This window comes from Cnephaeus nilssonii (genome assembly GCF_951640355.1).
Source record: "Cnephaeus nilssonii genome assembly, chromosome: 14".
In the NCBI taxonomy this organism is placed as follows: Eukaryota; Metazoa; Chordata; class Mammalia; order Chiroptera; family Vespertilionidae; genus Cnephaeus; species Cnephaeus nilssonii.
This window is the reverse complement of record NC_137085.1, coordinates 3,282,456-3,309,608: the sequence shown is the minus strand read 5'-3', so window position 1 is coordinate 3,309,608 and position 27,153 is coordinate 3,282,456. Positions and strand designations below refer to the sequence as shown.

The 27,153-nt window shown below is 55.3% G+C and overlaps 1 protein-coding gene across 3 annotated transcripts in view; it reads right to left on the bottom strand.

The window, feature by feature from the left end:
• RAPGEF1 (Rap guanine nucleotide exchange factor 1) overlaps positions 1 to 17,288 on the bottom strand; it is a 106,265-nt gene extending 88,977 nt beyond the window's left edge. The window contains exon 1 of one of the 3 annotated variants that reach the window (XM_079790126.1): positions 17,122 to 17,288. In XM_079790126.1, coding sequence (XP_079646252.1) covers positions 17,122 to 17,146 — 25 coding nt within the window. In that variant the 5' untranslated portion in view covers positions 17,147 to 17,288. Of the gene's footprint in view, positions 1 to 136; positions 827 to 17,121 lie in introns of those variants that run through there. The other 2 variants (XM_079790125.1, XM_079790127.1) reach the window with 2 other exon arrangements.
• Between the last annotated feature and the right edge of the window lie 9,865 nt (positions 17,289 to 27,153).

Below are 27,153 nucleotides of genomic sequence, written 5' to 3'. Positions count from 1 at the left end.
TACCTGTTAATTTTCTTTAACCTATGCTGAGCTGAAGGTACTGCCCCAGGCAGGTTAGCTCTGATTTTGGGTCCAAATATCCCCACCGAAGGCTGTCACCTTCCTTCTTCCTGGAGACGAGCCCAGGGCTTCTTACCTTGTTTCCAGGGACACAGCTGGCTGCGGTGCAGGGGCCCCTGTTTCTCAACAGCGTTGCCCATTCTAACGCCAGATCACAGAGCCCTTCAAGCCCGGATGTCTTTGCTGAACACCCAGCAGCACCGAGTCAGCAGCGGAAAGCGGGCTGATTCATCTCTGCGACATCGCAACCCTTACAAGGAAAACCTGAATTTTATTCTGGAAGGTCCTCGCTTCCTGCCTTTCCAACCCCGTCTACTTCCAGGGAGGAAATCGGAAGAAAAGGCTCGTTGCACCCATCGGTGGGCCTCAGTAATGGTCTATATTAAGCAGCTCTTTCTTTGGCCTTCCTTTGACACTATTACTCATGGGCACAGCGGCCGCCTCAGAGAATGAACTGTATTTTCAAACACTTTCAATACCGCTTTTCTTGAGTGGGGCGTCAGGTGATCAAAAAGATGGAGGTTAAAAATGGACCAGTTCTGGGAGTGCCACGGGAGAAACGCTGTCACACAGAGCCTCGGGGCACGCCTTCTGTTGAAGGTTCTCACTCAGGCCAGGGTGCATCACAAGGGAGTTCCGTCAGAGAAGGCAAACTGATTCATTAGTGCCGTTTCCAAGGGAAAACAAACAAACACCAACATGCAAGCTACACCCGTTTCCAAAGAAGAAAAGACCACAGAGGACAGACTCAGCGAAGAGTTTGTAATCTCAAGCTCTAACCTCCCACTCCAGTTGGGACATAATTTTTCTGGAGGAAGTATTGCACCTCTATATTTTGAACAGGTTTCTTGGGACAAAAGAAGGGCATAAAATCATATCCTTTTTTTGGTAAAAAAAAAAAAAAAAAAAAGACAATGTCAAGGTAGATTGAGAGATTTCATTGATTTCAATCTCAGAGTTTATGGTCAGAAAAGCTCTTAAAGAATGCCCTGGAGCACACAGCAGGTAAGCCCGGAGGCCAACCACCTGGTTCAAATCCCAGCTCTGCCACTGGTTTTACCAACTGAGCATAGCAGTCTCAGTTTCCTCATCTGTTAAATGGGCATAATTCCAGTCTTGCCTCCTATTATGAGGATCCAACAAAAGAAAATGTGTATGAAGTGCTTAGCATGCTGCCTGACACTGAGGAATCCTTTGGTAAATACGTATCGTCAACATTTGTATAATCTTAGACTGGAAATTATATTAGCTCAGATGGCAGACTTCTGGCTTCAATCAATTCAGCCACCAGCAAACAATCAAAGGGAATTTCATTCTATTGGGGTTGGGTGGTATAATATTCAAGCTAATTATAGAACTAGAATAAAACTTAGGGACAGTATTTCCCCAAAGACCCACAGGACCCAGAGACCGAGTGTAAGAGGCACCGAACAGGCTCGGGATACATGTGACACGCATGCCTGTGCTCGGTGTGCCGTCACAGCTCCTAGGTGCCCTGGCCTTCCTGGCACCAGCCCGGCTGGTCCCCGGGGAGAGAGGAATCATCCTGACAGCATGAACATGAATGAAGCCCAATCCAAACCTCTGCGTGCACTTCAGGGTCTCATCTTTTGATCTACGATCTAGAAACCACGTTTCAAGACCACAGCCTCTGATTCCGAACTTGGAAAAGCAAGCAGCAGCAGAGGTCTATCCCACTCCTCCAGTGAAGGGCAGGAGAGAGCACGTGAGGCCCACTGCCAGCCGCCCTCCCTCACACTGCACCGCCCAGCTCTCCTCCAACCAAACTGCAAACACCAACCGGAAAGATCAAGGGCCCGAAGTCCCACCACACCAGAGGGGGCCACTGGAACACAACAGCTGGTAAAACACCCAATTTCAACTCACCCCACCCCACCCCCACCAGTAATCACCCACCCTTTCCATACATTGGAAGATTTCAGTTTCCTTCTAAATACCATAACAATTTTCCTTAAGCAAGTTTTCAACCCGGTATGACAGCTGACCTCATTTCTTCCACGAGACATGAAGTTCAATACATTTGCAAAAGCACAACAGATCAAAAAGGCTCTACTTAGAAACCTGCATCTTAATGTCTCCTTTCACCTAAAGAAAGTTTTAATTACAGACATTTGGCAAACGACTTACCAAATGCTCTGAACACATGCCGCCCAGCACTAGCAGAATATCTGCACACAGTAGGTGCTTAATAGCTGTTGAACAAACAGATGGGTGGACTAAGGGATAAGCAAATGAACAAATGAGAATTCTCTCTCTCTCTCTCTCTCTCTCACACACACACACACACACACACACACTGACTGCCCTACCCCCAAGAACGGGGTAACCAGACTTTCTAATTCATAAAGAAACTCTCCTCCCTGCAAGAGCCAGGAGTGGGGGCCTGTTTCCTCCACTGCCCCCGGCCCTCAGTGCAGGCCGTTTCCCGCCTTGGGGTCTCGTCCCTATCCTGCCACTTCCCCTATGAGTGTGGAAAGCCCTTGAAGTCAGCAGCGGTGTTTGGGCCAGTTCTCCGGTGCCTGTGCACCAGGACAACAGGTCACAGCTGGGGACTGGGCTCAAGCCTGGTTCTGCCCTTCCTTGGCTGGGGGCTGTCACACTCTTAACTGGTGCCCTGAGAAAATGCATCCCAAGTCCCAAACAACTGATTTACTAACGAACCTTCTAAACAAACTGGACATTTTCTTGAGAGAACAGTTTGAAAAGAGCCTGCGGTTCAACTGCTTCTCAGGTGATCATGGCCTCCCAACGTGACTGCGGCGGGCACGGGTGGGGGTGGGGAAGATAAACAGCCTGCTCTCCCCAGCTTGGGAAAGTGTCTGTTAAAGTCATCTCCAAGGTGACTATGTTCACAATCCAAACTGGGCAAGGGACCCATCTCAGGGGCACCTCCGGAGACAACCTGGGACTCTCACGGATAAGATGAGTGAAAGGAAACGCGCCCAGAAGTGAGCGCTCACTGGGCGGCCAGTCCGATGTGTTGCCATGCCTCGCACACATGGCTGGATGCTGTGGGTGCAGGCACTGCTTTCGGTCAGATGGCATTTCACCACGTTGGCCAAGTCACTCCTAGCGGCATTACTGTCACAAGCCCCAAGTCACTAACCCCAACAAGCCCCTCCCACACCTTACAGATGAGACTGCAGGTGGGGTGGGGGTGGGGGGTGCATCAAGACTACATACTTAGCCAGGTCCAGCCCCAGAATTTTTCTCCTTGGCTAGGAAATCTGCTTCCTCGTGGCCAGAGGAGGTAGAGCAGTGGGCAGGTGCTGGTTTTGGAGGACAGCTGGCCTGAGTCTCTGGGGCACTTCACAGCTGGGCGACTCTGAGCTAGAAGTTACCTCTCTGGACCTGACTTTTCCCCTGTGTAAAATGTGTACCACTGTGCCACCTACTTCATAAAGCAGTTTAGAGATTAAAGATGATGTTTAAAACTTGCTTACATTCAGCAGAAACTTACAGAATAGCTACTGTTGCGGTTTATATTATTTTATTGTATATAAACATCCAGCTTTAGATGCAATACATTAAAGAAAAATCTTCAGCCCTGTCGGTTTGGCTCAGTGGATGGAGCGTCGGCCTGCGGACTGAGGGGTCCCGGGTTCGATTCTGGTCAGGGGCGTGTACCCTGGTTGTGGGCGCATCCTCAGTGTGGGGTGTGCAGGAGGCAGCTGATTGATGTTTCTCTCTCATCAATGTTTCTGGCTCTCTATCTCTCTCCTTTCCTCTCTGTAGAAAATCAATGGAATACATTAAAAAAAAAAAAAAGAAAAGAAAAATCTTCACCCTTACAAGGGATCCTTTTTCCACATCACGTAAGGCCCACTGCAGCATTCTGGTAACTAGCTCATTCCCTGAGTGCAAATAAAATGAAATTTCACTTACAAACCTTTGTTCCATGGTAATAACATTTTGATTGTGGAAAGTGACATAAACCAGGGAGGTAACATTGTGGCTAATGCGGTTTGAAACGTTTCAGAGAGCCCTACCCTCCGCACAAGGTAGTGCAGGGTTCAGAAGACAGCCGAACCAGGGAGTCCTGCAAGGCGCAGCTCGCTTCTTGAGGGAGAGTAAGGCAACAGAAATGAAGGCTCAGAAGGGGAAGGCCAGCGGTCGCTGTGTGTGCACGTTCACCCCCAGAGGCCACGAGACAGGCGGGCTCTCGCCGGGCGCCCAGTAGCTGCCACAGGCTTTGTGCATGGAATGTGTCTGCTGGGAGGAAAGTCTGATGTTGGTCACTTCCCCTCCAGAGAAAATACAACAATACGAGGAAGCGCCAAGCACTGTGGGAATGTTCCAAGTGGGAGTTCCAGCTCAGTCCAGAACATAAACAAACGGGAACGATCAGCCTGGAGGTCAGGCCCGCAGGGCACGGAGGCAGAAAGGCTGGTAGCCAATCTTCTGGGGCCAAAGAGACCCGACTTTGAAGTGACTTCCTGCGCAGCCCTGGAGGAAATCATCGAAGGCAAAGGCCCGCTCTCGAAGTGTGTCACAGGAAGCAGAGGTCGGATTCTCTGCGCCGTGCTCGTAGCCACAGCCTCAGAACGCCAGGGCGTAGGGAGAGTCGGATAACATGCACGAAGAATTACTTAGTTTCCCCTGCGATCAGTGCTGAGAAGTTCCGGGTAGGGGAACACATCTAGCGGGGTGACCTAATCTAACCTGGGAGGTCAGGGAAGGCTGAGGCTCAAAGCTGAGCATGAGCTGACCAAGCAGAGGTGAAGGGCATTCTAGGCAGGAGAGCATGTGCCAAGGCCCTGTGTAGCTGGCGGTATGTGGATGGGAGAAGGCCAGAGGGGGCAGGGCCTTTCCACGGCATTTGATTAGCGTCTCAAAGATTTCCAAAAGGCTAAGAACCACAGAGCTAGCCCAACCCTCTCATTCTGAAATGAGGAGACTGCGGCCCAGAGAGGGAAGACATGGCCCCAAGCTCTCACAGATGGCCGGGAACCCACATCGCTGACCCCCAGGCCGGTGTTTTTCCACAGTCAGCCAGCTGCCTTCTTTCTGGCAGGGGTGTGTCAACAACAACAAAGTACTAATCCTCACTGAACATTGATACTGTATCCCCAACAAGGCTGCTTTGTTTCTCTGTCCAGGCAGGACTAAAATGACACTCTACAGAAATGGACTGTAAAGTCGGCCAGGCCATCTTTCTCGGGGTCCAACCTAACCTGCAAATTACAAGGGGTTCGAACTCGCCCCCCACCTCCAGTTCCAGAGCACGCCCCCAAGAAAGGCAGTCACGTGTGTCAGGGCTGGGCCAAGAACTAAATCCCGCCTGCAGGCCATGAAAGGGAGAAGGCCGCGCCTCCAATTTTGTCAATTCCACCTGGAATTGAGAGAAAAACCTTTTTAAGTGAGAAACAGTAATTTCCTTCTCTGCTCACAGGGAGAACGGACAAACCCCATTCAGCTGGCCCTCCTGCGGACTCGAGGGGCTTGGCCTGGGCTGGAACAGGCACGTCCTGAGTTAGCTCTCTCGCGGCAGACCAAGCCCCTCCCCAGCACAAGCTGGTGGAACTCAGGGTGGTAAATGGCTCCTCCCCGAGTGTTTCCTTATCCAAACCAGGGCGCCTTTGAGTGACAGGCGGGTGCTATTAATAACTGCCAGGACAGCAGGTGAAGCCAGGACGTGCGATCATCACCCCATCTGTCACCGTCTACATGAGCACAGTGATCCTCAGGTAATGGTCCTCTGCTGGCCGACATCTAACTGTGAGGCCAGGACAGAGCGACATTCCTAAGCCGAACTCCAGAGACGGACTCTTCGCGCACAGGCCCCGTCTCGCCTGGAGGGAGAGCTCCGGCCAGTCGCCGTGAGCGCCCTGAGGGCAGGAGCACTGGTCTATCCATCCCATGATCCCAGCACCTCTGCCGGGAACTGGAGACAGTGGGCGCTCAAGAAACCAGCTGAAAGAATGCGCCCGTTTCATACTGAATTCCCTGATTCTAAGATGTGTACCTCTTCAGTTCAACTTTTGAAATCAGTGCACTGTTTTATAGTCTATCTTGCTAATGTATTTTATTTTTCCTTTTTTCCTGGGAAGTATTATGTGTTGGTGCTGTGGTATCAAAAAAACACAGTAACTGCCTTCCATCCAAGATTCATACAGAAACGGGTTAATGATACTCCTGGGACCAGAGACCCCATCATGGCAATCACGACCGGGCAGGCTCTGCGACCTTCAAATTCTTGGAGACTTGAGCTTGCTTCTGGGCCTTGATTCAGAGCTCAACCTCTCTCTTCCCCTCCTCCCAGTCAGTGACACTGTCTCACGCCTGTGGCCAACAGCCCGGAACCCTGCAAACAGCGCTGGAGTAAGTGCCATCTGTGCTGTTAACCCGAGAGGACGTGCCGACGGGGGATCCAGGCAGAGCCTCTCGTGGAAGCCACCCGGAGTCCCAGAGTCTCCGTTAACAGCTGACATGCGGTAAGCACTCCTATGTGCCAGGCTACCCCCCGCCCCAGGCTCCGGGCTCTTTAGGCCCCTGTCCTTCCTCAGCCCCTCTTGGCACCAACCTACTTAGACAGATACAGGACAGGAACCAAGGCTGCCAGAGGGCAGCTCTGGACGGTACCCTGTGAGGGTCCACGAAGGAGCCCAGCACCGCTGAGAGCTCAGGTCCAAAGGGACGAGATCCACATCTGGTGGGCCCAGGATCCACCCTGGCTTCAAAGCGTCCTGCCCACAGCAGCCAGCATCTCCTCACCGCACAGGACCGCTCCAGGGACACGCTTAATTGCAGGAGTCACTGCGCTCAAGAGGCGCAGAGTGCCTGTCCCGCCAGGTGTTCCCAGTTCTCCTACTGTCCCCGCCCAGGTGAATTAATTAGACCATACGCACTGGTTCCCAGTAATACAGCTGTCATATGTCATCATGTTTTTAATGTTTTAATATAATTTATTGTATTAATATACTTCAGATTAAATAATGATGATGTAAATATTGAAAAGTATTTGTTGCCCATGGTAATTTTTTACCAATTGTGGTAAATATACATAACATAAAATTTACATTCTTAACTATTTTTAAGAGTGTGCTCTTACTAAGTACATCTCAGAATAAGTACGTTCATACTGTTGTGTTACTACCAAGAACTCTTTTTGTCTTGCAAAACTGAACTTAAACATTAATTATGTGTTAAACATTAACTCCCCATTCTCCCTTCCTGCAGCCCCTGGCAACCACCACTGTACTTACTAGTATTTTCTGTCTCTATGACTCTGATTAATCTTAGGTATCTCATTCACACCAGCGGACTTGTATAGTATTTTCCTTTTGTGACTGGCATAATGTCCTCTCGGCTCATTCATGCTGAAGCAGGTGTCAGATTGTCCTTTTTTAAGGGTGGAAATAGTGCATTTCGTGCATCAACCACATTTTTTTCCCCTATCCTCCATCAGTGGACACCTGGGCTGCTTCCACCTTTTGGCTGTGAATAATGCTGTGAACATGAATGGACAAATTCCTTTCTGAGTCCTGGCTTTCATTTCTTCTGGGTGTGTGCTCAGAAGAACTGCGGGATCATATGGTAGCTCTATTTTTCATTTCTGTGAGGAGCCGCCATACTGCTTTCCACAGCGGCCGTACCATTTTACATTCCACCAGTGCACAAGGGTTCCAGTTTCTAGACATCCTTGTCAACCCTTGTTACTTTCTGTTCTTTTGAAAGGAGCCATCCTAATGGGTGTGCGGTGGGCTCTCACTGTGGTTCTGATTTGCACTTCCCTAGTGATCAGTGATGTTGAGCATCTTTTCATGTGTTTGTTGGCCATTCGCATATCTTCTTTAGAGATGTCTACTCAGGTTTTTAAATTGGGTTGTTTGATTTTTGTTGGTCAACTGCCATCTTATCTATTTCCAGGAAACAGAGCTAGTTAACCAAAGTCAAATTCCATGCAGATAAACTGATTATGTCCATGCAATGGAATACTACTCAGCTATAAAAAGGAAACTTCCGATAAAAAACAACAACACAATAACTTCATGAGTCTCCAAGGCAGTATTGCTGAGTAAAAGAAGCACATTTCCACAAGCTGATACCATATTATATTCTGGAAAAGGCAAAACTACAGGAGTGGAAAACAGATGGTTGCCAGGAGCCAGGAGTGAGGAAAGAGCGTGGCTGCAAGGGGGCAGCCAGCATTCCCCGCCCTGAGTGACAGGATCCATCTCAGTCCTCGTGTGCTAGTAGCTTCACAAAACTACAAGTGAGTTCACGTTCGGAGAACTGTACATCCCCACAGAGTCCCATCTTCCTGTACGTAAATTAAAAATACTCTCTTCCAGAAGGGGAAAGGTTTCTCCTTTTGCCCACATAGGCATTATCTAAGCAGCGTGCAAGCATCATCTCATGAAATCCTTACAAAACTCCAGGAAAGTATAATTACTGACTAGCACCTGAACTCAGGTCTGGGTGAACCAGGAGAAATCAAATCCTGATTACTTCAGATGCCCAAGATTCCATTTGAGCTTTCCAAGACCGGGGGAGTTTGTAAATTATTATGCATCATATAATAGCAGGAATTTAGAGTTCATAGAACCATATCCACACGTAAATGAATCTTTCTCCCTGGGGGCAGAGTCCACGAGCTTCCATCAGATCCTAAGCAGGACTTGGGATCTTTAAAAAGCTCAGGAAGCAGTGTTGCAGTTCAAGGTCCAGGAAGGGACCGAGGCCTGCCCAGGAGACACCGGGCCTGCGGCAGTGCCAGACACTCCGGCCAGTTCTCTCTCCATCACCTGAAGAGGCCACAGTTCCAAGCATCCTCAGAGACAGTGATGCACACGTGCCCCGGATGGTTCAGCCACACGATTTCCTCACTGGTACGCACATTTCACCCACCAAGCCGGGACCAGGGAACTCTGGGTTCCCTGCAACACGGGCTGAATGTAGTCCAGGTCTCTGGCCCAATTCCTTTTTTGCATTCTACAACCTTGCACATTTAGGGTAATAATAGAGACAGCTCCTCATGAACAAACCAAGGACAGATCACGCAGGGAAGCATGCTTTCAATCTGCCTTTGGTTTCCGATGAGCTCAGAGAATTAATATTTGTAAGGTGCCTGGACAAGCTGGGGCAGAAGCACAGGGGTGCGGTCATGCTAATTCGGGGAGAGGTTCTGTCGCTCCAGGACCAAATGACTAGACAAAGTGAAGAGAGCTGACTGGGCTCAGCTCTGCAAACAGCTGTCTGAACCGACCGTAGGAACTAACTAGCAAGGAGGCCACGCTCGTCCGCTCGCACCAATCAGGAAAGCACAGGGCAGCACAGGCCGAGGAACTGCACAGCGAAACTCCAGCCTTTCTGAATGTACCTTGATTGCGAAAATTAATCAAGGGGGGTGTGAAGGGTCTAAAAATCACGCCGCTTGTAGGGTTCAACGGAATTTTAAGTTCCTTGCCTGCGAGGCCCTGGAACTGCCACAAAACCAAAGTATCGCGCCTTCGGTGCTGAAGAAGAAGGTTTAATTAATACTGCGTCGCCTCTGCAAGGAGAAACGGAGGTGGTCTCTTGGGATGAAACAAAAATACACCGGCCAGTGGTCATCCCTGCTGTCCTTCCTCTCTTCTCATTCCACATCCACCCTGTCTTCTCCCAAAGCTCAGGGGGACGGTGGGCTGGCTTTGAACAGCATGGCTGGGAGCCTTGACTGTCAAGTTCACACCAATGGCATAAACGTTTGAAAGCTAGAAACGCCTGGACTCCACCCTTCTGTCCGCAGCCTCGGGAAGTGCCCCCCCCCCCCCCCGTGTCCCCCTAACTGCCTCCCCCTCCCCCCCCCCCCGCCACGATAGACAGGCCGTACTTCTTTGCTTGAGAAGCAGGGCAGTGTTTCCCGATCACAAAGCTGCATTTGCAGTAGAGTGAGTGTGTGGAGGCAGAAAGCCAAGGAAAGCAGGAGAAAGACCACCTTTCAGACACGGCTGGGACGAGGGCTAAGCGTGGTGAAGCAGGCCCAGAGCTTTAGGGAGGGGCGGTCCAGACTGCAGGTCAGGACTCGGGTTCAGAGACCATCATCCACGGCCCAACCACAGGCTGGGAGTGGGGACAAAGAGGACTGTGACCAGCGGGGACCAGACCAGGTTCCTCATCCATTAGGGAAGGCTCTCCACTGCATCTTCGCTCACGAAGGATGAGGAACGGGCAAGAGAGACTCTCCTAAGGCCCTTGACAAAGAAGAAAGGGGGAGTCAGGGAACCCCGACAGCTACCTCTCTCAGACCCTCAAAGAGAGCTGATGGTGCAGGGAGCTAGTCCTAAATGACACTGAGGCCACCTGAAGAAAATAAGAAATGGCGACAGGGACTCCTCCCCTGGTGCTTGGCCGGGCGGCGGGCTGGCAGAGCTGGCATGTGCCCTGGTGTGTGAATGAGGCAGGATGGCAGCTGCTGCAGGGAAAGGAGCGGTGCCTAGAGAACTGGGTGCTGTGCCCCCACCCTCCCCCCAGAGCCAAGCGGTCTCTACCAGAGGCAGCTGCCGAGCCAGGGCCGCAGGGGCTCAGTCTCTCAGCACGCCCTGGAGCTCTCTCCAGGGTTCTGGGAACTTGGTCGTGGCCTCGCCTCAGAATGTATATGGGTAACAGAGAGACCCCAACTAACTGCATATCCTGACCGGAGTACTGGTGCTGCTAATTCACCCAGAAACATACAAACTGGAATTCAAAGCCCAGAAGCTCCATTTGAAGACAATTTTGACAGTTGGAGTCAGAAACCTAAGCTCATTCTATGACAGGACTAACTAACTTCACTCCTTCTTCTGGTAAGGCGTCACTGAGCACCTACTCGGTGCAGTGGTGGGAAGCCCATGGCCGACCAGACAGGCACCTCCCTCATGGAGCTAATGGTCTTATACTTAAAACTCTATTAGCTGATTTTTAACTTGTAGAAAGGAAACTGAGGCTTGGTTTCTGAATGAGCTAAACAATATGATTCTACCCAAAGTGTTTATCTGGGGCCTTCCCAGGGACTTAACTGCCTGCTGGGCGAAGAGAAGGCACAGAGTCCGAGGAAGTCGGTTGGGTGGAGGAGGCTAAGAGCATCCAGGAAGTGGTTTTCACACTGTGCTCATGGAGGACCATGCAGGAGCCTCAGGGGCCACAGCTGAGCCCAGAGTGGCTCCCGTTACCCATTACCTAACGGCCTTCTGGTGTACGAGAGGAGCTACTGCTTTAAAACATCACACACAAATGGGGAAGCACCAATTTTCGAGTTCCTCCTGCTTAAGGCACTGATGGAGAAAATGAGACCAGAAAAGGGAAAGAACTGCTCACGGTCACAATGCCAGGTCTCAGATTATTAGTCAGCTGGTCTAAAACAACTGACCAGAAACTAAAATGACTGCAGGTCAGGGCTCGGGTTCCCCTAGAAATTCACCGAGTGTGGGTTTTGTTTGTGTCTGAACTATAAAGCAGCCTCTGGGGCCAGGTGGGTGGAGTCAGAGGAACACCTGTCCCAGCAGCAGGGCGCCCAGCCGGAGGCCGTGTGGGTGCGGTAGCGGGAAGCGTTGCCAGGCCGCTACTCTTTCCAGTGCGTCATCTTATTATGGCAACCGGGACACATTCAGCTGGACTGAGGTAAGAGCAGCCTGCGTTCAAGGCACTCACAGTGCGGGCTAATTTGGGAAATGATTTTTCTGCAAGCTCATGAATGACTCATCTTTATAGGCCTCCTATCAGGTCTGCTGGCTACAAGGAATCCCATTCAAACCACCTCTGCCAACAGCTGCTCAGGAGACCAGGGAACATTTGGGGTTGCTGTGGCTGGTTTTTTAAAACATATTTAGCCAGTGTTCATGCTATTCCTTACCTCCTTACAGTACTGCTAATGTTATTAGTATTAGTAATATATGCAGGCTAAAGACCACTCTGGGCCATCCTTACTTTAACTAAGAATATTTGGGGGAGGGGGGTCAGAAAGAAAGACACAGGAACAAGCATTAAGATAGAAAGCTGTGTCCTCACAACATGAAAGGCTCTAAGCAGTGCTCTGTAAAGGCAGAAACGGGCTAGGGCTGTGACCCTGGGCAAGTCACCAAACTTCCCTGGCAAAATGGGGATAACCAGCCCTGCTCTAGCCCTCAGGATGCTGGGAGATCAGGGATGAGGGCATCCATCAGTGCGCTCTGAAAGCCACAGGACACTGGAAATGCCCAAGACTGTTTTGATGTCACCCTGGACTGTGACCAGGGAGGCCAGGCTCCCGAGCTCTGTGCCACTGCCAGGCATCAGTGTTTGCCAGCGAGGAGGGACTCAGTAATTGCTGCAACAGTGAGTGGACGAGTGATACCAGGGGCCCTAAAATGTCCCACTTGTGGACTGGACTGCTAATGGTGGAGAAAAAGGAAGTGTAAGATTTGAGGAGTTAGAAACTGATGGGGGGGGGGGGGGGAATGGGAAGATATCAACCAGTGACCTCATACGCGTATATGCATAACCCATGGACACAGACAATAAAGTGGTGAAGGCCTGGGGTAGGAGGTGGGGCAAGGTGGGAGAGGTCAATGGGGGAAAAAGAGAACATATGTAATACTTTCAACAATAAAGATTTTTTTAATTTAATTTTAAAATTTAATTAAATTTTTAAAAAATTGATCAAAATACAGTGACTGCTGATCCAGCCCATGTGACAGTGCATGTATTTTCTGTTTATTCTGAGAAAATTCATAGTAACTAGTTACTATGAATGCAGTTGGTGTAAATTTTTCTAAATTATAATAAAAGCATCCTCAGCCATTTGAAAAACATGGCACTTGAGTATGACACCGTATTAATCCTGTCCACAGGCGTGGGTGCCCGGGTGAGCCCTCCGCTTCACCTGCCCTGGCCCGAGCCTGCCCAGCTGCCAGAGGTCCGAAGGCAAAACTCCTCCACACCGTGGTCTGCTGGGAACGCAGAGCCGGGTCATGACACTCCCGTCTGTGACGATCTCGTCTCTGTGCCGGCTGTTTTGTCTGCCAGCATTTCCCCGCCCTGGGGTGACAGGATTGAAGATTGTCACCTGCAGAAGGGAGGGCCCAGGTGCAGGGAGGGAGAACAACTCCACGCCTGAGGAGGTGCTGGATGACTGGAGGCGGGGGGAGGGGGGGCGGATAAGCAGCTGAGAGCATGAGTGAGAGTGAAGCCCCTCTTCTCCCCGACGCTGTGCCAGCGAACGGCCTCATCCTCCACGGCTCACCTTCGCTCCTCAGGGGGGGTATCCCTGACACCCTCCACCGGAAGGCTGATGTGACCCCTTGTGACCTCCCAGGGCCTCCGCATTGTCTGCTGAGGTCCCCAGAGCCTCGTACGGCACCTGACAGAGAAGCTCAAGCAGGAAATCGAGGAATAAATCAATGAGGAAATGGGGCGAAGCTTTCAGTGCAGATGGAAAGCCAACAAACGCAAATGGCTTCCCCAAGGAAAGGGGATGCAAACTCAAATACCAATGGTCCAAGCGGGAAACGGGGGGGGGGGGGGGTGGGGGGGGTGATGGCTGGGGGGGGTGATGGCCGGGGGGGGTGGTGATGGCTGGGGGGTGGTGATGGCTGGCGGGGGGTGATGGCTGGCAGGGAGTGATGGCTGGCGGGGGGGGGGGGGTGATGGCTGGCGGGGGGTGATGGCTGGGGGGGGGGGGGGTGATGGCTGGTGGCAGGATAGGGCCATCCGTAGCTGCCGCAGGGGAACAGGGCTCAGAGCTACCAGAGTCTCAGTTTCCAAGAGAACCAGAAACCTGAGATTTCTGACCGACTTCCTGATTTTAAATATTGGCCATCAATTCTTTCTTTTTTCTCCAAGAACACTGCAGGTCAAACACAACCCATCTGTGGACGGAATCCAGCCCACAGCCACCAGTCTGTCGCCTCCACTCACAGGCAACAGCTGCTTACGCTACGGAACCGTGCGGGCATCAGCCCCTCCCTCCGCCCGTTTGCTGGAAGCATGAGCAGCTGAGACCCACCACCACTGTGCCCACCCACAGCCACGTTCCCTTTCAGACCAGTCCCTCTGGGTTCCTAAGGACCCGCCCCCTCTCCGGGCCAGTTCTGCCCGAAAGCGCACCCAGGAGCTCCCTATTCCAGCTCCCCTAGCCCTCTGGCTCCCCTCTCCCCCTCCCTCCTCATTATCTGTGAAGATACCAGAGTTCAGAAAAGCCCCCCTCCACCCGCCCTTCTTCCCGGCCCTCCAGTCAGCCTCCTCCACAAGCCGAAATGGACAGGCCCAGCCAGCAAACTGCCGCGCTGCAGCCCTCTGGAACCCAGCGTGTCCTCATCCCGTGAGGCCCGGGGCAGACGACTGGGAACAGCCTTCCTGTGTCCCTATGCCAGTGATGGCGAACCTATGACACGCATGTCAGCACTGACACGCGCAGCCATTTCTGATGACACGCGGCCGCATGCCGAGGATGAAACATTTGCTCCTGAGGATGACACATTTGCGAAATAATGTTTTCTTCCTCAAAGTGACACACTACCCGAGTTATGCTCAGTGTTTTGGCGAAGTTTGACACACCAAGCTCCAAAGGTTGCCCATCACTGCGACGCGATGGCAGGCCTCACAGGAGGGCAACACGAATGCCCGGCGGGCGCCACCCAGGCCAGGCACCGCTGAGTACTAAGTACCGAGGCGCAGCAGGGCGGCCCCAAAGACCTCCCGGAGGCTGAGGAGGCCGCTGCTCACCAAGGACGTCCGGATGGAAGAATGGGCGCGCCTCAGGGCCCTACGGATGGACAGAGGAGTTTCCTCTCACACCCAAAACCCTGGGTTCCTTAACACCTGAGCAGGGCAAGGCCTGTATTCAGAAAGAAGGGCTTACGAGCACGTGTGAGCAACACTCCTGCTGCTTCACGTCAACAGACACGAGCACCGGTGCCTGCTGGGCGTCAGGCTCCGTGACTACCTGGGCTGCGCACCGGCTAACGGGAGCCTGCTGCACCCAAGGGCCTGTCCTTGGCACGAGCGCTCTGCTGGCAACTCTCCAGCAGGTCCGTTTAGAAACTCCAACAGCAGCTCAGCTGGGAATCTCGTCGGAATGCAAGGGGACGCCCACGTCCAAGGACCAGCAGACCCGAGGAAGGCGCCCCCTTGGCTGCAGGGCCGCTCCCGACTTCCTGCCGGCTGTGGGTGAGCCACCGCACAGACCCGACTCCCCGGCCAGCCCCACAGCAGGGCCACCCCGGCCCGGCGCCCTCAGAACGCTGCTTAGCTGCCTCTCCCCAAAGACTCCTCCTCCTGCGCTCTCCACAGCCGTCAGCCCCTTGCACTCTGCTCTCCCGCCCTCTCCCCCTCCCCCCGGGGACCTGTACCCCCTCTTCAGAGCCAAACACAACTGCGGTCCCTACAGAGCCTTCCCCTTGCCCTGGGCCCTGCCTGTGGGACCAGCACAGGGCATTTGGCCACAGGCCAGGTGATGCTGAGCGGCTCTCCCGCCTCGGACGAGAGGCACTTCCCGCTCCTGGCACCTCACTGCAGCGCCTGGCAGAGGGAGGTGCCCCGAGAGGGCCCACGGAGAAACGGTGCTGCCAGAACGTGGCCTCAGGCCTCGGGGCTCCGGGTGATGAGAAGGCCAAGGGAGATGCATCCCGTCGGGGGCGGGGCGTCTGAGCGGTGGGAGCAGCTCTGGGATGACAGGTGCTTTTCATTTCCCTGCTCCTTCCCAGGATTCCCGGGGTTTTGGCAATGGACATACCCTGAGTCAAAGCATACCCTGCTCCTGTTGTTTTTAAAGCAAATCACCCAAGTTTCCCACCACGCAGAGGGCTCCTGAGACATGCTCCACAGATTAACCCACGATATTTCGGGAACAGCACAGGTGCAGGGCAGCCACTCGTGGCCACTGGTCAAGGGCCGAAGACCCACGAGGGCGCCCAGGAAGCAGCGCCTGGAACCGAGGGCCCTGCGCCTGGGGAACCTCGATGCCCTGCCGCTGCTCTCTTGCTGGGTGGCCTGCAGGAACTCGCTGAGTGGCCCCGAGCCTGAAACGCCGGGACCCTGCTCTCGCTCACAGGGAATCTGCAAGGGTTTAGTAAGCGATACATTTAAAATGCTTAGCACAGAGCCGGATATATAGAAAACCCTCAATAAAGGCTACAAAAAAATGCCCTTCCGGTGCTGAAACCACAGCCTGCAAGCTGCACTGCCTTCTGGGTCCACTCCCGGGCGCATCGCAGGAACGTATCCTGGTGTGACCTGGGGAGCACCAGCCACTTCCAAATCCATGCCACCTCCCCTCGCAGTCCCCTGGGCGCCTGCCTTCCGGGCTCGGCGGCCACGCTCCGGGGCACCCCAGGTCAGTCGCCCAGGCTGTCAGGACCCGCAGCCCTGCTCACACGGGAGCCCCGGGCTGCCCGCCCGCCCGCCTCGCCTCGGGCCCAAGGGTTCGCCCTGCAAGGTGTCGCTGGCTCAGGAGCCCCGAGCCTCGCTGCATCCTTGGAGAGACGGTGCCCGGTGCAGGCAAACACCGGGGGGCGGGAGGCCGCTCCCCGAGATCTCCGGGAGCACACAAAGAGAGGAGGTTTGCGAGGAGACATCGCTCCCCACGCCCGGCTGGCGCCCGCCGCCCTGCTTCCCCAGCGGCGCCGGAGCCCCGAGGAAGCCTCGGCCGAGCCCCGAAATGCCAGCCGCCGCCGGCTGCGTCCTTTGAAGCCGCCGAAGTAGACGCTTCTGGTTAAATTTAAACCCGGGCTCGTTAGAAATGACACATTGTCCGGCTCAGCCCTGTCTCCGCCCGAGAGGCGGCCGCCTGGCGGGGCTCGGGCGTTGCAGCCGCCGGGACACGCGGCCGGGCGTCCCTTCCCGGTCCCGGGTCCGAGCCGTTGTCTGCGAGCCCCGCGGAGGCCGAGCGGCCGGCCGGGCCCGAACCCCGGCCGCGGGGCCGCGTCCCCGAGCCGCCCCGGCCCCCGAGCCTGCGGCCGGCCGTGCGCCCTGGAGAGCGCGGGGCGCCGCCTGCGCGGCCTCGGAGGCGACGGCGGAGGCGCCCGAGCAGGCCCCGCGGCTCCCTCCCTCCCTCCGCCCCGCGCCGCGGCCGCGCACCGCCCGCCCCGGCCCTCGCCGCCTCACCTGCTTTCTCGATCCTGCCGGACATTTCCGGGCTGCGCCGGAGGCCGAGGCCGCCGCTCCTCGGGCCCGGCCGCGCCGCTGCGGGAAGCCCAGCCGGCGCGGCCGCCGCTCGCCTCGGCCCTGACTCGCCGCGCCTCAGACCCGCGCCGGCATGGCGGGCTCCGCGGGCCGCGGCCCGTGCGCTCGGCTGGCGCGCTCCTGCCCGCCCGGGGCCGCCGCTCCCGCCGCCAGCCGCCGCTCTGCCTCCTCCGGTCCCGCCGCCGCCGCCGCCGCCGCCGCCGCCGCTGCCGCTTCCCCAGGCCCGCGAGCCGGCGCAGCGCCGCGCCGCCGCCGCCGCCGCCCGCCGGGCCTCGGCCGCGGCCAGAGCGCCACCTGCCGGGCGGCCGCCGCGCCGCCGCGCGCCAGCGCCCCCCGCCGGCCCGGAGCCGCTCTGCGCCTCCCGCCCGGAACGCAGCGCCCCCTGCCGGCCTGGAGTCTCCACGCCAGTGCTGGGGCTAACCAGCCCCCTGACCGCATGGAGCCTTCAGGCCAGGACCTGGGGTGGACACCCACCCGGGACTCCGCATTCTGCGCAGGCCAGAGTCCCCACTCCAGGGCCGGGATGGACACCGCATCCCCTCCCACCATCGTCCAGGACTCGGCTTCCTCTGCAGGCCAGAGTTTTCCGCCTGGTTAAGCAGGCCCACGGTCCAAGGCACAGGGCTGGTCCCTCCTCCCAAGACCTGGGTCTCAGCAGCCCCTGCTAGCCAGTCACCTGGCCAGGCCTAGGCCTAACCCCACCAAGACTCAGTGCTCCCAGCCAGCCCAGAAGCTCCAGACCTGGGACTGACCTGACCAGGGGTTCGGTCGGATCTTACCTTCCCCTCCCCCTTCTGAGACTCAGTAAACCCTGAGGTCAGAAGCTACCTGACCAGATCTGAGCCTGACTCCACCCAGCGCTCAGGGTCCCCAGAGTCCCCAGAGTCTCCATGCTGAGGCCTGGACCCAGCCCTTTGCGACACAATGACCCCCCTAATGGGGACCAAGGCACCCTCCAGCCTGGGGCAGCTGTGGGCCTTGTCTAGCACAGGGATGCGTTCAGCACAAGTCCCTGAATTAAGAATCAGAGATCCCACTGGAGCTAGGCACCGTGTTAGCTGCTGTGGGTCCTGTACACAGGTGATTCCTCCAACAAAAAAGTTCATATTCTGGGGCATCAAAATCAATCATATAAGACAAGTATCAACAAAAGCAAATTTTAGTAACCCATAGGGTCTTCATGTACGGGAAAATCTCCTGCCCCCTGCTCGCTGTTCTTGACCCCAAGAGAGAATATAAAGAAGTAACACAAAACCAGCTCAGCTAGTTTCTCCCCCTGCTTCCCTCAAAACATGTAAATGAAGTGATCTGGTGCTGGGACAGGATCTCTGAGAGGTGCAGGGAGAAGGAAAGGTGGTCGATGTTGCAAGAAATTCCTATTTGCATCTCCCCACTCTCTGCTGGGTTCGCTGATTCTCGCTGAGCTGGCAGAGACCGCGGCCCCTCCAGGCGTCAGGCCCAGCCCTCTCGGGGTCGAAGGCAAAGCCAAAGATTGACAAATCCACTTTGCTCCTCGATCTGACGAATGGCGGCGCTGAGCCAGAGTGGCACTGCCCAGCTTCCTTGGCAGCTTCGTTGCCTGGCCAAACTGGCCCCAGGCCCACTCCCAACGCTCCCACAGCGGCCCCCAATTCCTCCAGTTTCCGAGCTAAGAAGGGCCAGTAGTTTAGGCCCAAAATCCTAGGTGCAAAGCAGATAATCAAACTGATGAATAGGCCCCGCCAGGGGTCCGTTAGAATGTAACCAACTATTTTTAATAAACCATGACATAGCAAGTGACAGGGATTTTTCAGACAATAAAGTACTTTGCCACAGGCCATTGCTATGCATAAGGGTCCAGGACACTTGTTTAATGAAGCTTATTCGTCAACAGTGTTTCTGTCTAGAACAGGGGTCCTCAAACTACGGCCCGCGGGCCACATGCGGCCCGCCGAGGACATTCATCCGGCCCGCCGGGTGTTTTTGCTGCCGCTGCCTGTCCTGCTTAGCAGCCGACTTAGCAGTGTGCATAGGAATTTGTTCATAGGTTTTTTTTAAAAAAAACTATAGTCCGGCCCTCCAACGGTCTGAGGGACAGTGAACTGGCCTGGCCCCCTGTTTAAAAAGTTTGAGCACCCCTGGTCTAGAATGTTCTCTCCCTTCCCCTCCACCGGGCTGCTTCCCAGTTATCTTTGGCTTCTCGATGTGAGCGTCACTTCTTCGGGGACTCTCTCCCCAGTGGGGCCAGCTCCCTGTGCTGGTCAGGACGCTTGTTTTCACCGTCAGAAACCGGCTCAGCGGGATGAGGGCCAAAGCGGGGTGTGGTGGCCATCCCACCAGCAGACCTGCGGTACGGCCAGGACCAGCGCGGCCCCCTTTCAGCTCGGAATCGGCCGCAGTGCTTTCTGGTGGGCTCTGTTCTCAGGGGCTCTCGCTCCCCACGGTGGCAGAGTTGGGAGCAGCAGGCTCTCGTTCGCCTCCTTTGAGTCACATGCCTGCCCTCGAGCCAATGACTGCAGGCCAGGGGGTAGAGCTGTGACTTGGCCAGCCAGTGTGGCTCCGTGGTTGAGCTTCGACTCACGAACCAGGAGGTCAGGGTTCAATCCCCAGTCAGGACACATGCCCAGGTTGCAGGCTCGACCCCCAGTAGGGAGCATGCAGGAGGCAGTCCATCGACGACTCTCATCATTGATGTTTCTATCTCTCCCTCTCCCTTCCTCTCTCTGAAATCAATTAAAAAACAACAACATGAAGATAAAATAAATTCATTTAAAAAACCCCAAAACAAAGATGCATGCGGCCTAGTCTCCAGGAGCTCCGGGGAGCCTGGGAGTGGACCTTGGGTCCCTTCAACTCTTCTATGAAGCGGCTAGGGTGGGCGGTCCCGCAGGGGTGCCCGCTGGAGGTCGGGGTGCGGAATTGGTTTCCGTTTGGAGCAACAGGAAAGTCCGAGTAGAGGAAACGAGTGTTTCAGTGACTCTGAATGGCACTGCGGTTTTGTTTTTGCTGAGAGGTTGCTCGTTATTCCTTCTTGTGAGCACAAGGGCCCGGCAGTCCCCCCCCACTCCAGGCCCTCCCCCCCCCCCCATGGCTTCTTCCTGACCCGGTGTGCGTGCTCAGGAAACTGGGGAAGTGTGCTCTGGCGCCCTCGAGGGGGCGGGGGCAGACGTCTGGGTTGTCTCCGGCGATGGAAACGCGCATCTCCCAGGCGGATCCCGCAGAGCAGGCAGCAGGCGGGCGTGGTGGGACCCCCGCCCCGCTCCCACCAGTGGGGATTTGCGTGGAAGATGTTCTGCCTGTTTACACAGGCTTCGTGCTGAGTACTCAAAGGCTGGCAGGAGCAGACGCCTCCTCGGGGGCGCACAAGGTGGCACAGCTTTGAGGACCTGGTTACTGTGCGGTGGCTGAACTGCCCGTGCCAGGGGCCTGGGTGCTGTCACTTCCTCACACAGTGGGGTAAACACTGCAGATGGCCCGTCGGAGGGGGAAATTGTGCAAGAAATGTACAGGGTGGTTAGGCAACCGCAGGCACTCACGCCACGCGCCTCCTCTGCCCCCTAGTGGGCATTCAGAATTCTGAGCTCCTTGCTTCAAGCCTTCTAGAAAAAGCAGCATGCTATCATCCTACAAACCTTTCCGAATTAATCACAGAAACTATGTGCCATCGTTAAAACGGCCACGCAGAGAGCGGTGCAGTGAACGTGACGGCCTCCTCTTCACTCCTGAGGGGCAACCGCTGAATGTCTACCCTTCCAGACTTTTTCCTGTTAAAATACATCCATGCGCTCGCTCATTGGCGGGTATTGGATACAAGTGGGTTTCAACGGTACGTTCCAGTTTACATGACAGGCGCTGGCTGAATGCTCACCGAGCCATTTGCTGGGCACGTCCCCCGGCCTCCCCGTGCGGCGAGGTGCGGCCACGGGGACAGCGGGCTGCGGGCCACTTCCGCGCCCAGCCCTCAGCACTCCCCGCGCCTGCTCCCCTGCTCTTGCCCTTCTATTTCTGCTGGGACGTGTGCTGGGGAGAGAAGGAGGCTGGGTCCCTGAACAGCTGCCTGAGCAGGCCCCGCCCCTCCCCCTGGACCTGCATCCGACGGTGGGACTGCGGCTTGCCCAGCTGCCAGCCCATCCTGTCCAATGCATCCTACAGCTGGCATTTTCTCATTAAATATATTTTTTCATTATGTATAAATAGACAGGACATCTTTCATGCCAGGACATACAAATCTGACACTTTCTAACAGTTGTATAGCATTATGGTATAGATGTATCAAAATGTATTTAAGCATTCCCTTCCTGATGGGCACTCACATTGTTGCCAATTTTTAACATTATAAACAAAATTGCAATAAATTTCAATGTTGGTATAGCGGGTGCATTCATGCGGGTACTTCTGTAGGGCAGGTTCTTATACCTATTATTTCAGACTAGAGGCCCGGTGCATGAATTCGTGCACGGGTAGGGTCCCTAGGCATGGCCGGCGATCAGGGCCAATCTGTGGGTCGACTGGTGGGTGATGGGGTGCGGTGGGGGGGGGGGGGGCCCTGCACTGGCACTTGCCTTGGCTGGCCTGGGGCCTGCAGCCTGGGGACAGCTCCTGCGTTGAGCGTCTGCCCCCTGGTGGTCAGTGTGCGTCATAGTGACTGGTCATTCTGCTGTTCAGTCCAATTTGCATATGAGGCCTTATTTTACACTGAGTGGCCAGATTATTATGATCTCTGAACACATAATAATCTGGCCACTCAGTGTATATCCTATATAATAAAAGGCTAATATGCAAATTGTCCCCCTGACTAGGAGTTCAACCAGCAGGCAGGCCGGCCAACCGCCCATGTCCCCTCCCCCTGGCCAGGCTGGCCGGACCCCACCCATGCACGAATTCATGCACCGGGTCTCTAATATATATATATACACACACATACACACACACTGAGTGGCCAGATTATTATGCGTTCAGAGATCATAATAATCTGGACACTCAGCATATAGGATAAGGACCCTGAAATATAACCTGGGCAGTGGAGAATGATCTGGAAGAATTCTATTTGGTCATGGCATGCATTTGCAGAGGTAATAGGATGCAGTGTTTAAGATCCTTGAATAAAGAAAGAGCCAGGCCCGAGTTCTGGTCCTACTCTGTGCTAAGCAGCCTTGTACAGGTCACTTAAGCCTCAGTGTGCTCGGCTCCTGGGGGCAGTACTGATGCCCGCCTCACAGCGGCGTTTCACCTGCAACAGGTGTTCCGGAGGCCGCCTGCTCCGGAGGAAGAGGGAAAGGCACTCGGTCACGGGCGCGCTTTCTCCTCCCACTCTCACCAGCCAGATTGAGCAGCTCCTCCTGCCTGGGGCGCAGGGGCGAGGCCAGGAGGGCGGTGCTGCCTGAGCCCCTCGCGCACGGAGAAGCAACATTCGTCACATGATAAGGTTGCATCTGTCTGCTTAGCTCCTGACACCAGAAATCCTTGTACACAAGCATAGGCACCTGTTTTATTTTTTAAAGTCACTGTGGAGCAAAACGTGTAATTACTATTATTATTATTTGTAAATCAATCAAAATAATACTTTTTTTTGTCAGATTGGCAAAAAATATGTTTTTTGGTGGGCCGCAGAATTTTAGTAGTTTATGTGCCATGAGATGAAAAAGCTTGAAAATCAATGTCTCAGCCGTGGCTGGTGTGCTCAGTGGTTAGAGCATAGGCCCTTGGACGGAAGGGTCCTGGGGTCGATTCCAGTCAAGGGCATGCACCTGGGTTGCAGGCTCAATCTCCGGCACTGTTTGGGGCACGTGTGGAAGGCAACCAATTGATGTGTCTCTCACAACGATGTTTCTCTCTCTGTCTCTCCCTCTCCCTTCCACTCTAAAAATCAATGAAAAAAAAAATATCCTCGGGTGAGGATTAACAAAAGAAGAAGGGGGAGGAGAAGGAGGAGGAGGAGAAGGAGGAGGAGGAGGAGGAGGAGGAGGAGGAGGAGGAGGAGGAGGAGGAGGAGGAAAGAAAAGCACTCTCCTAGACAGATGAAGCATGCAGAGGCAGTTTGGGCCAAAAGGCTCCCCCCCCGCCCCGCCCACATATGACTTTAGGGCTCCTAGAGTCTGGCCCCGCCTCCGAGTGTGCCTTCCTGCAAAATCCAAGAACCAGAAACACGCACAGCTTTTCCCTTGAATTAGAACAGGCGTTATTGCCCTTTTCATATTATTAAAGCGATAACCCTTCCACTGAAGGGAAAAAAGGGAAACGTACGAATAAGCACAAAGGAGGGGGCAAAAAGCCACAATCCTGTACTGCAGCTTTGAACTAAGGACATTTCAAGAAAGGAAGCCGTGGGGAGGGGGGTACGGGGGGGTCGTCTGGGGCTGGGAGACCCCCAACAGGAGCAGCACTCCTGGCACCGCCTCTGCGCCTGCGCCCCCCCGCCCCCCCCCGATCTCAGGAGGCCCCACAGCAACCCAAGGCCTCCTGTCCGCGCCCCTGCCCTGCGCTGCCACAACAAGCAACACGCCTGCCCCCCCCCGCCCCCGTCTCTTGGCTTTCATTTTATTTTTCTATTTTTAAGGCGTAACAGACATAAAGCAGGATGATCTCAAGCGTGCAGCTTGAAGAATCTTCTTTAAAAATATATTTTTAAATTTCTATTGATTTCAGAGAGGGCGAGAGAGAGAGATCGAAACATCAGTGATGAGAGAGGATCATTGGTTGGCTGCCTCCTGCATGCCCCCTGCTGGGGACCGCCCAAAACCCGGGCATGTGCCCAGGATGGGAATCAAACCCGGGACCCTTCTTTCCACAGGCTGACGCTCTATCCACTGAGCCAAACAGGCTAGGGCAGTGATGGCGAACCTATGACACGCGTGTCAGCACTGACACACGTAGCCATTTCTGACTGCGGCCGCTGAGGCGGCCGCATGCCAAGGATGAAACATTCGCTGCTCCTGAGGATGAAACATTTGCGACTAGAGTCTTGGAGTTAGTTTTTTCCTCAAAGTGACACACTACCCGAGTTATGCTCAGTTTTTGGCGAAGTTTGACACACCAAGCTCAAAAGGTTGCCCATCACTGGGCTAGGGCAAGGAATCTTTACCTGTGTGCACCACCCACACACAATCGGGAACACTGTCGGTGCACCCCCATCTCAGTGCCGCCTCATCCCCTCCTAATCAGAACCCCGGGAGGTAATCATCATTCTGACCCCCACCGCCACAGGGTCACGGAGCCTGGCTTTGAACTTCAGATAAATGGGAAGTTTGCATCTTTCCATCGCCCAACATTGTCTGAGACTTTTTTTCAACGCGATGTCCATCTTTTTCTCCGCGTACGTCTGTGAGATCCATGATGCTGCTCCAGGCGTCCTTTTTCACTGCTGCCTAATACTCCACCGTGTGCAGCGTGTACGATGCCACAGTGCATTCGCCCGTCCTGCTGGGGTGCACATTCCGGCTGCTTCCAGGTTTGGGCGGTCACAAACGTGCTCGTGCCTGCCCTCTGGTGGACATACGTGTGTGTGTGTGTGTGTGTGTGTGTGTGTGTGTGTGTTTCCGATTTTCAAGGGCACGCCCAGGAATGGAATCCCTGGGGCATAGGGTGCAGGTCTATTTGGCTTTGGTACCTACAGCCAAACGTTTACCCCAAGGAGCTGTGCGGATGTCTATTCCCGCCTGTCTCTTGGCTTTTAGGGTGTGCAATGATGACGGAGGCAGTTGCAAAACATCCACCTGGGAGGCGTTTCAGTAAGTCCTTCAACTCCATTTAACTGCTGCTTCGGATCTGCGGGTGACAAGGGACACGGTCTGCGTGGAATTCCATCTTTCTGTTTTCCTTCTCCTGTATTAACGCTGCCTCTGCATGCTCCTCACACACCTGCTCACACACCTGCGCACACACCTGCACACACACCCCTGCTCACACCCCTGCACACCTGAGCTGAGGGGCCCAGCAAGGACTCCAGGCTGCGCCTTAACCCAGCCCCATTCCCAGGCATGCCCTCTCCCCGGGCCGGTAAGGTGCGTGGGCTGACGTCTGTCGGGGCGGGGTTCATCACGGGTCCCTTCCCCACAGCACCCGCTGCGTGAGAAGCGCCCAGCTGTAGAATGCGGTGGGCGGAGACGACAAGGTGCCCGCAGACCGAGGCCCCTTCCGCCACCCGGCGCTGAGCGCCACCAGAGGGCAGCGCAGTCCGGCAGAAGGACAGCGCCTCCGGCCAGTGCCGCCCCCAGGGAAGTGGAGAGGGACCCCGCTGGCCTGGCTTCCCCTGTCCGAAGCCCCACTTTTCTCTTTTCTCCCCTCCTCCCACCCTGGCGTGGAGGGCTGGGCCCTGGGGAGGAAATCCAAGGACCCCTTGCCTCCATCGCTCACGGACCTTGGGGTTTGGGGGAAATCGTTCAATCCTCTGTGCCCCGGGTTCCATTCCTGCAAAATGGCAATAGAACCCCTCCCTCGCTTAGTGGGTCTATCGTGGGGCTTAATTCTAGAAATAAATTAACAACATGGTCTACTGAGCGATTACCCGCTGCTGGACGCAGGCTGGGGCCTCCGGAGCCTCCTCTCCAGAATCTCACCACCGCCCTGGGCGGAGCTCAGAGGGGAGGGCAGGTGGAGCGTCCAGCAGCGACACCCCTCCCCCGGGGCTGGGTGTCCTGCTCTTGCTCCAGTGCCCCGCCCGCCCCCTCACACCACAGCCCCCCACGCAGGGACAGTCAGGGCCACGGAGGGACAAGCCAGGCACCCACGTGGCAGGGGCCAGGCTGGGCGCCCTGCCCCACCCATGCAGGCGGGCCACAGGCCCCGGTCAGGACGCAGGGCAGCACTCGGCGGCCATTGGCGAGGCTGGCGGGCTCCTGCGCGTGTGTGGCCGTCACGGCCCAGGGTCGGGGGCACCCCTGTGGGAGGGCAGGGATGTTGCTGCGTCGCTGGGGCTCCCGTCACCCCGCACACTGCGCCTCTCTCCCTGTCGTGGGAGCAGGTAGGAGGAAGTCAGTGCTTTGTTATCGACGGCCCTGGAGGTGCCCAGAGGCCTCTGAGGGGCAGTGGGGCGGGAGGCCGTGGGGGGGGGGGAGCCCTCCCCGCTCCTACCAGAGCAGCCCTTACAGGCTTAGTGCATTTTATTTGTTGAAAAAAGAGCTCCGATACTAAAACTAACCCAGAAGATGTTTCAAACACTAGACTAGGGAATTCCCGAGGTCCCGCCTGCTCCTAAATCCTGTCTAATAAAAGGGAAATATGCAAATCGACCAAACAGGGGAATGACTGGTCGCTATGACACACACTGACCACCAGGGGGAAATGCTCCCCAGTGGGGAGCAGGCCTGAGCTGCCAGTCGGACATACCCGCCCCCCTCAGGGCTCCCGGACTATGAAAGCGCGCAGGCCGGGCTAAGGGACCGCCCCTCCCTGCCTCCCCCAGTGCACGAATGCCGTGCACTGGGCCTCTAGTATTTTATGAAAACCTTCGTTGACCTGTTCATATCTTTAGCTACTAAGTTCAAACGACCTTCACCCTCCCACAGACTTCCTTTTTCCTTTGGCGTTTCAATCTTACGATTTTCCTTCTGGAGTTCCAGGCACCCGGGCCCTACGACCAGCTCTGGCGTCTCTGTTCTCCCGTGTCTGGCTTTGTCTGGTGGCCTCCCTCGCTCCGTAGCCTCCCTCGGTGGCCTCAGTCTGGATTAGCGTCCTGGTCTTCCCTCGGGCTGCCCACACGACCACCTTCCACACTACGGACCTGGCCCTTCTCTAGCCCAGATCTGCGCTGTTTCTCAAAGATGCCAGCAGCCAGACCGGCGGCATTCCAGGGGCGGGCCGGCCCGGAGAAGGGGGCTGGTTATTAATTAACAAGCGCTTCCCAGGGCAACAAGGAAAAGGCGTTATGGACGCGTGCCCGCTTTTTCATCACCGTTTCCTGCCCACGCTTCCAAGCTCCTCTTCTGAAAGCAAAGATAAACCCACTGCATTTGAATAAATCCCGCATTTTAAGCAGTT